Genomic DNA, 7,621 nt, shown 5'->3' with positions numbered 1-7,621 from the left:
ATGAGAGAAGCAGAGAAAGGAAACCCTATGCATGCCAAAGGGATGTCTCTTGATATAGTCCCGAGTCCTTATCTTCTTCCCCCTGGCTTGCACGGTTCCCGCGAGTCACTGCACTCCTTGTCTAGATCAGTCATTGGAGATGATGATAAATATCGCCATGCGACTTCATTCCTGGGCGATAATGCCTCTGTCAGGTCGCAACCCAGGGGATATCACGATGATGCAATGACATACTCCCGATCCCAGAGCAAAGTCAGCATGCGTGATGATATGAACCAAGGTCTTCTGCAAAATGCCCAGAGAATGTCGCGTTCATCGCCCCCACTGTACAATACCCCCCCTGATGGCGGCAGTGTGCACAGCCCAGTTGGTCAGGATAGAGGACAGGATTCGGGCTTGCAGCTGAATCTGCCGAGGAGTCTGAGCCCCGTCCACATACCAGGGTTTAATGGCAGTCGCGGACCGAGTCCGGTGCCGACTAGTCCTGAGGGCAACGACGATAAATTACCTTCGAATCTGCGCCATGGTGATATGCAGGAACAATCAGCCAAGAACGCTACGAACATACCCCCGAAGTTGCATATTGAAACCACCGAAAGGCCCAATTTTCCCCTTCAGGATCCTCTGCCACCTCATCTTGACGCTTACCCAGGCTCTAATCAGATGCTGCCCGTTCAGACGCCTCGGATTTCACTTCCCGTGAGCGATGCAGCTAGTGACTATAGCGATCATACAGCTCGCGATTCTTCAATCCCGGTAGTGAACGTTCACGGAATCGAAGGTGGTCAGAAGCATGAACCAGGCCCCGGACACATCGCAGCCCCTCCAATCCCCGATGAACCATCACAATCTCAGAAGCAGAGCCTCGATGTCCGCCGCGACACCCGTCGGTTCACGCTTGGACTTCGTCCCCTGCCCCCAGAGGATCCATCTGACAATCCCGAGCAGCGTGCTAACCGTATTCGATCGTTCTACAAAGAATACTTTGACGACGGCAAGACAGGCAGGGAGACCCACTATGAAGACTTCGGCCCAGAAACGTACTCTCAAGGGGGCTATATCTATGACTCTGTTACTGGAGATTACTATGATTCGGTTCCAGCACCGTTCGCCGAACCCGTCACTCGTCGTGCTATGACTCCGCCTCCTCGTGCACCACCCCGGTTTCAAGGGGCAGCGAGACATATGGCGAGCGGCTCTATGGGTGGTGCTGGTGACTATCCCGGGCCTCGTGCTTTCTCTTCGGCATCGAACCGACTCCCTGGCCCTCGAGCGCCTCGCAAGCCTATGCCACCACCATCACCGCTCCAAGTCCTACCTTCTCCTCATTTGTTGAAAGACGACTCAATTATGATCGCAGCCGAGTATGCTCCAGGCAGGAACATCAAGGACCAAAGAGAAGGACGCGCCGAGACCCCTCTTGGCGGGGTGCGAGCGTTTACTCCTTTGCCAGTTCATACACCGCTCGCTTCAGTGTTTGATGAGCTTACCCCAATGCCGAGCCCGTAAGTTTTTTGATAATTTTCTAGAAACAGTGACAGTTCACTAACCAGGTTGAAGACATGCTCTGCGCAAATCGGGAGCCTTCGACATCCTTGATTTTGCCCCGCCGCCTCGATTTAAAAACGCTGAGACTGCAAGCGACGCGGGCAGCATCCGCAGCACCAGCACTGGAATTTCAGCCACACATCTGCATAATATTCGCACTGGTGCGTATCGTGTCAGTCGGCTTCCCCCAGGAACTGTAGGTACAAGGGATGACTTGATGTCCAACCTTCGTCCTACATGGGATATGCAGCAAACCTAGAACTCTCATCTAGCCTTCAGTCTTTCAGTTCTCTTAAGTGATGACCTCATTTTTCAACCCAGTGTCATATTAGGCCATTTCACGACCTTTTATCTTACTCCTGTTTTTTTGATTCGGGCAATCCTTGCTCGAGAGATTCGGACCGACTTTTTCTTCTCTTCATGTAACACCCGTGGCTTGGATAGAAAATATGGAGCTGGATATTTCCCCACCCCTTACTATTCTTCTTCTTTCTCCATTCGAGCTTGAGCTCTGGAGGTCTTGGCTTTTAAGTTGAGAATTGCAAGGCTTGTCTGGGAACGAACCTTTTCGTTTCGAGTATGTGTGACTAGGAGTAACTCTAGCACCAGCATGCTCCCTTTGAGGGCGGGCGTTTTGGGTTATATCATTGACTCTCTTCGAGGGGCTTGAAGTTGTGTCGTGAAAGGATAGATCTAGCTTCAAATGTTCTTCATCAGAGGCTCCCTTAAGCATTCCAGTTGAAGCTATGCTGTTCTCGAGATACATGACTGTAACCTCGCTGGCGATGACCCTACACCCGTGCGGACTCTCCGCTACTCTCGACGATACTTAGCTTGGAGTATTCATCGAGACAAAGCGCAAAGACCGGTGCTGATAGTTGTAGCTTCTTCCTGCCTCGGGCCGGGAATTTCAACAAGAACTGCCGATAGCAGCAGCAAGTAGAGATGGTATTGTCTTTGCATTGATCTATTTGTTTCGTTGGGATCAACTCTTTAATATGATATAGAAATGGACTGTGTTTCCTGGCTGTTGCTATTATGCATTAAACTATGAGATTTTGTCCGGTCTCTGACGTCCAGCAGGCTCAGTTGAAGCCAAACTACGTACATATTTTGTCGTTGGATTTTTGGTTATGTATTGCGTGGGTCCTATACACACAAATCGAAAGAGTTCATAAATATATAGCGTTGATTCCGGGTTATGATTCATGGATAGCGACTCATTACCATAAAAATCTAACCAGTTTCCGGGCCCGAAAACCCACTGATCCCGAAGTTTGGAATTGACTCTCCCAAGTGCCAGAGAATCTGCTTTGCTGGATGATACTTTCCATGGTACACCAAGGGCAAAAATAGTCAACACACAAACACGCACAGAGAGAGCGAGGAAGAGACGAGGAATTAATTAAAGCAGACAAATTACAGAGTACAACAATACGACAATAATGATATAGCAGCAATCATATCATACCATTTCCCCTCAGAGTCCTATTTGGGACTTAAGTGCTAAACTGCCAATAGCCTTGATGTTACAGATGTCTGTCACTTCTTCATTTACGTTGGCATGGAATTAGTGGCTTCCCTTGATCCAATGACCACATACGAGAGAACATACTTTTCTAAGGTAAAGGCCGTTAAGTAAATTGCTTTTTTTTCCGTACTCCGTGCCCAATAGGTACTCTACTACTCTTACTATGCTCATCGGTATCTATCTCCATAGGATCCATTCATCGCTGAAGCCTAAGTTCTCAACTGTTACCTACAAGTACTAGTTACAAGTGCACAACAGAACCACTCTGGAAAAAGGATGGGTCGGAGAATTGAATTCCATGATTCTATGATACCATAGTTACACTTGATGCAAGCAGCAAATGAAATTTAGCTCCTGTTTACGACTCGATCCAGCCGGTTTTGTCATAATATTCATAATCGTAAAAACAATCCCACTTCATCTTGTAAATACTACTCTGGGCTGTGGCCCAAGTCCTCTCTGTGCGTTCGGTGGTCGGTCTGTGAGTTGACGGAGGACAGCAGGAATAACGCCGGATTTCCCCTTAGGATCCGCAATTCCGCATGCATTTTTTGCCCCTGTTCGTACCCCATCTAGGAACATTCATGGCATATCACAGAATCAACCTAGATTAATGACGATGATGAAGAGTTATCCTGAGATAGGTATCCATGAGGTACAGGTTCGCCAATACACATAATTATCATGAAAGATAATCAGGTCAAGACTTGAGTACCTAGTGTGTAATACTAATGGGTAATGGAGAGCCCCGTAGAGACTAGAGAGTGCTCCATCCAGCAGCCTAAAATGATATTAATACCTCCTCTCTAGATGGTGAATCCACTAGAACAAAGGCCACTAGGAATGACCAAGAAGAATCATCTGCCACTGCCTACTGGCGTAGGTAGTCCGTTTTCCTCCATACTATAGAGTACTACTCTGTACTAACTATATGAGTAAGCTCCTAAAATACTTGAGTCTTGCAATCAATCAATCAATTGTAACCTTCTTGTCTCTGTACCATCTCCACTCATTATTATTATTGTTCCATTCCTTTTCTTTTCCTTCGTCCTCTTGCTCACTAGATCACTTACTAACTAACGACTCTCTTTTTTGTCCTGTTGGCCTAAATCCACTTTCGATTTTTGTCCATTCATCCTCATCACTACCGTCATCCATCTTTCCCCTTTCATCTTCTTCTCGTCTGATGGCGCCCCTGTAGACTTGAAAGAAGACCCTGTCCATCTCGTCTACGGTTGACTCCTTCTTCTCCCCCCCCCTGATCGTCAGCCGGCAGACCATCTGGAGTACCAGTTTGTTACGGGGTCCTGGTACATTCCTCAGCCTCGATTCTGCTGACCACTCGCGCTTATTATTCCCGCTTCTCTATCCACAACAACGCCATCACAGTTGCGCGCGCTGTCCTTCCTTTCGTTGATTTCGACTGCCATTCCTTATCCTTATTTTCTTTCCCTGGACTGTCATTCGCCTGTGCTCCCTTTTCTTCTCCGCCGAATCTTCGACTAAAAGTTGGTTGATGGAACTCCAAAGTCATCTTTCAAGTCGCCATCCACTAAGTTCTGATCGGTGATCATTCGGTCTGCTAAAGTATCATCATTGTTAAGGGCCTACCGGCAGTTGGTTGAGTCTCGAGATTTCGGTGATCTTGTTAGAGGGCCTTGAATGTCAGGACGGTCGCAATCCATCCTCAAAACCTACTTAGACGACTGGCGCTGCTAAGCGTTTTGTATCGCCAAGGAGAGAGAAATAATTTCCTCACAATTCTAACATGGCTTCTGGTATGGCTCGGCTGATATGTTCTTTTGAAGGATGCTGCTCAGCATCCATTTATGATTATTGCCATGCGGTATATTGACTTTCTTATTCATAGCACAAGCACCAGTGCCGGCGACAAGTGCTCCTGTTGGCACGCCTACCCAAACCGCAGCCGAGTCGGTGCCTACTGAACCCTCGGCCACCGAAAAACCCACAACTTCATCCTCGTCCACATCATCAACCTCTTCGACAACGACCGCTCCGACGGAACCATCGACCACCAGCACTACAAGCACCACTAGTACGACTAGTACGACTAGTACGACTAGTACCACGTCTACCTCGAACTCGCAGGCCACACAACCTACCGTGCCTGAACCCTCTCAAACTCCTGATAGCACTACCACATCGATTGCTACAGCCACCGCGGCCACCCCAACCAACGACCCAACGACTATCTATGTGACCTCTACAGGAACAGCTTCCCCGACGCTGCCTACAGGAAATTCGGCCAATGGTGTGACTGCTACATCGACAAGATCATCCGCAGCTGCATCCGCGACAGGTGGAGACTCGGGAAGTTCTGGACTCTCTGCTGGTGGCACCATTGCGGTAGCGGTGGTAGTGCCTGTTGTTTCCGTGGCATTGATCATCTTGGCTGCACTTTATTTCTGGCGCAAATGGAAAGCAAAGAAAGCGGCGGAGGAAGAACGAAGGAAGGAGGTGGAGGAGTATGGATTCAATCCGAACAACGATCCAACACTTCCACCCGTCATGGGTGGTGGTGCTTACGAGCCCAAGGATGAGACATCCGGCTACCGAGGATGGGGCACAACCTCTGCTGGTCGCAAAGCATCGACTAACCTGTCGAGTGGTGCGGGTGTTGGATTGGCCATGTCTGAAGCCGGGAGCGGCCCCGCCTATCACCACGCCGCAACCCCCAGTGATGGCACCATCCAATTCTCTGAAGGGCAGATTCCTGAGAGTGAACCTATCGGGGTCCTCGGAGCTGCTCCCGCAGCTTCCAACAATCGCACAACTGACATCCACCGTGGTCCGTCTAATGCTTCTTCTGCGTATTCTGCGGCGAATCGTTCGGAAGCCTCGGAGGAAAGCCACATGTCGGCTACTCATCCCACTGGTGGTTACTATGACGACAACCCGTACTATAGCGATGTGCAACCACAATACGGCGCTTATGGAGATGGGCCGTATGTTCCAAGTCAACCTGTGATTCGGGATGTTCAGGCCCGGCGTAACACGCGAATTGAGAACCCCGCAGTCTTTCCGCGACAGGGGAATGCCGGCATTGCCCAGAACTTCTAAAGCATGACATTAGAGGATTCTCCGTTATATTGAGCTTCTATCATGTTTGGCATTGGGGTCATTCGCTGGCTCGGTCACGGATTTATTCTGTGTCAGTTCAGCAGAATGACCGGTAGTTTGGTTCCCAAGAGTCCGGCACTGACTTGTGATCTTGCCAATTCCCTGTGCTGTACGTTGTCAGAATAGTCTGTCATCTCGATGCTGATGGTTACCGCTGGTTTTCTGTTTCTCTTGTTCTGCGTTCTCGAAATGCTAGGAGCCTCCGGCTTCTTCATGTTCATCTTCTTTATCTCCAGCCTTTTCGTTTCAGATCGTTTCTGTGGATTCCACGGTCTGATGTGTCTGCTTTCTCAGCTGCGTTTGATGAAATTTTATATCCCCACAATTATTAACATGTCGTTTTTATCTCCTTATCACTGCCCTCTTCTGACTTTTTAGTCTCTCTTCTACCTCCCCTCGCCTCTCTCTCAGATACTGTCTGGTCTTCGGATTGTTTTGCTTCGGCTTTGCATCTGTGAGTTGGCATCCAATGATTTTCGAAAATCCCGATTTGGTTTTGGACATGCATGAATAGTTCCGTTTGATACAGTTACCTGCGACTTGGTCCTTTCTTTCCTTTTTCTTTTCGTTTATTTGGCTCTGGGTATATAGTGACAGCAGTGTACACTGCGTTGCGTCCCACCTGTGTATATTTGGACGCAATGGCTTTGTACTTCTTATGTTGGGATTGGGCATTCAAAATACATCTGATTTTAACTCTGGCACTTGATGATGTTGGACTCTGCAGTAGGTGTATTTTGTAATGAAGTATACTCAAGTGATAATCGTACCTGAGGAGGGGATCAGTTGTCCACGGGGTTGGGCCAACGGGAATAGTATTCAGTGGTGATAGCTACTTCCATATTTCTAGCAGTATTGACCTATGGACAGCTTCTGCACGATGAAGATTAGACTTGGAAATTGGTTCTCTAAAAGCAAGATACGACAAGCCACAGCATGGAAGGTAACTAATCTATCTAATAACTTGAACTGAAAGCTAGAGGCGTGTCAATGATATCATTGTATCTGACCTAATTTCAATATTCAGCGACTCAGGTGCGTGATCTATCTCTCCATTGAGACTGGTCAAACCGTTACTGGACACAAGTACAAGAAATGATCTGCGCGGGGTACCTTAGGGTTGATCTCATTCTGGGCGGATGTTATCAATTCAATGCAGACTGACATCGGACTGGGTAGATGATTTCACAGCCAAGGGATCCAATATTTGAGCAATTCGTTGTTGCGCACTATGCAGATCCAGGCAAAGTGATAAGAGCCAAGTAGGTAGGCACTTACTAGATACGAGATGCCTTGTGCGGTTATTGCAGTAGATACCTAGGTAGGAAGGACTAAGAAGATCCTTCGACATCTCGAGTGGCGTATCGGTCTCATCTCGCATTCCCTGCTAGCTCCGAGATC

At 48.2% G+C, this 7,621-nt stretch overlaps 2 protein-coding genes across 2 annotated transcripts, besides 1 other annotated feature; both read left to right on the top strand.

The window, feature by feature from the left end:
- Positions 1-1,807, top strand: ACLA_045330 (uncharacterized protein; the record flags this gene model as incomplete). The annotated part of the gene is made up of 2 exons (XM_001271493.1): positions 1-1,505; positions 1,561-1,807. 2 exons carry the CDS (start codon positions 1-3, stop codon positions 1,805-1,807), a joined length of 1,752 nt encoding a protein of 583 aa, XP_001271494.1.
- Positions 1,808-4,847: 3,040 nt separating this feature from the next.
- On the top strand, positions 4,848-6,160 carry ACLA_045320 (uncharacterized protein; the record flags this gene model as incomplete). The annotated part of the gene is made up of 2 exons (XM_001271492.1): positions 4,848-4,857; positions 4,950-6,160. The coding sequence occupies 2 exons, from the start codon at positions 4,848-4,850 to the stop codon at positions 6,158-6,160; spliced, it is 1,221 nt and encodes a 406-aa protein (XP_001271493.1).
- Positions 5,133-5,166: a microsatellite.
- Positions 6,161-7,621: the final 1,461 nt, after the last annotated feature.

Source organism: Aspergillus clavatus, genomic scaffold, assembly GCF_000002715.2.
Source record: "Aspergillus clavatus NRRL 1 1099423829800 genomic scaffold, whole genome shotgun sequence".
Classification (NCBI taxonomy): domain Eukaryota; kingdom Fungi; phylum Ascomycota; class Eurotiomycetes; order Eurotiales; family Aspergillaceae; genus Aspergillus; species Aspergillus clavatus.
Note: the sequence above shows the minus strand (reverse complement) of the source record. Positions and strands in the feature narration are given on the sequence as shown.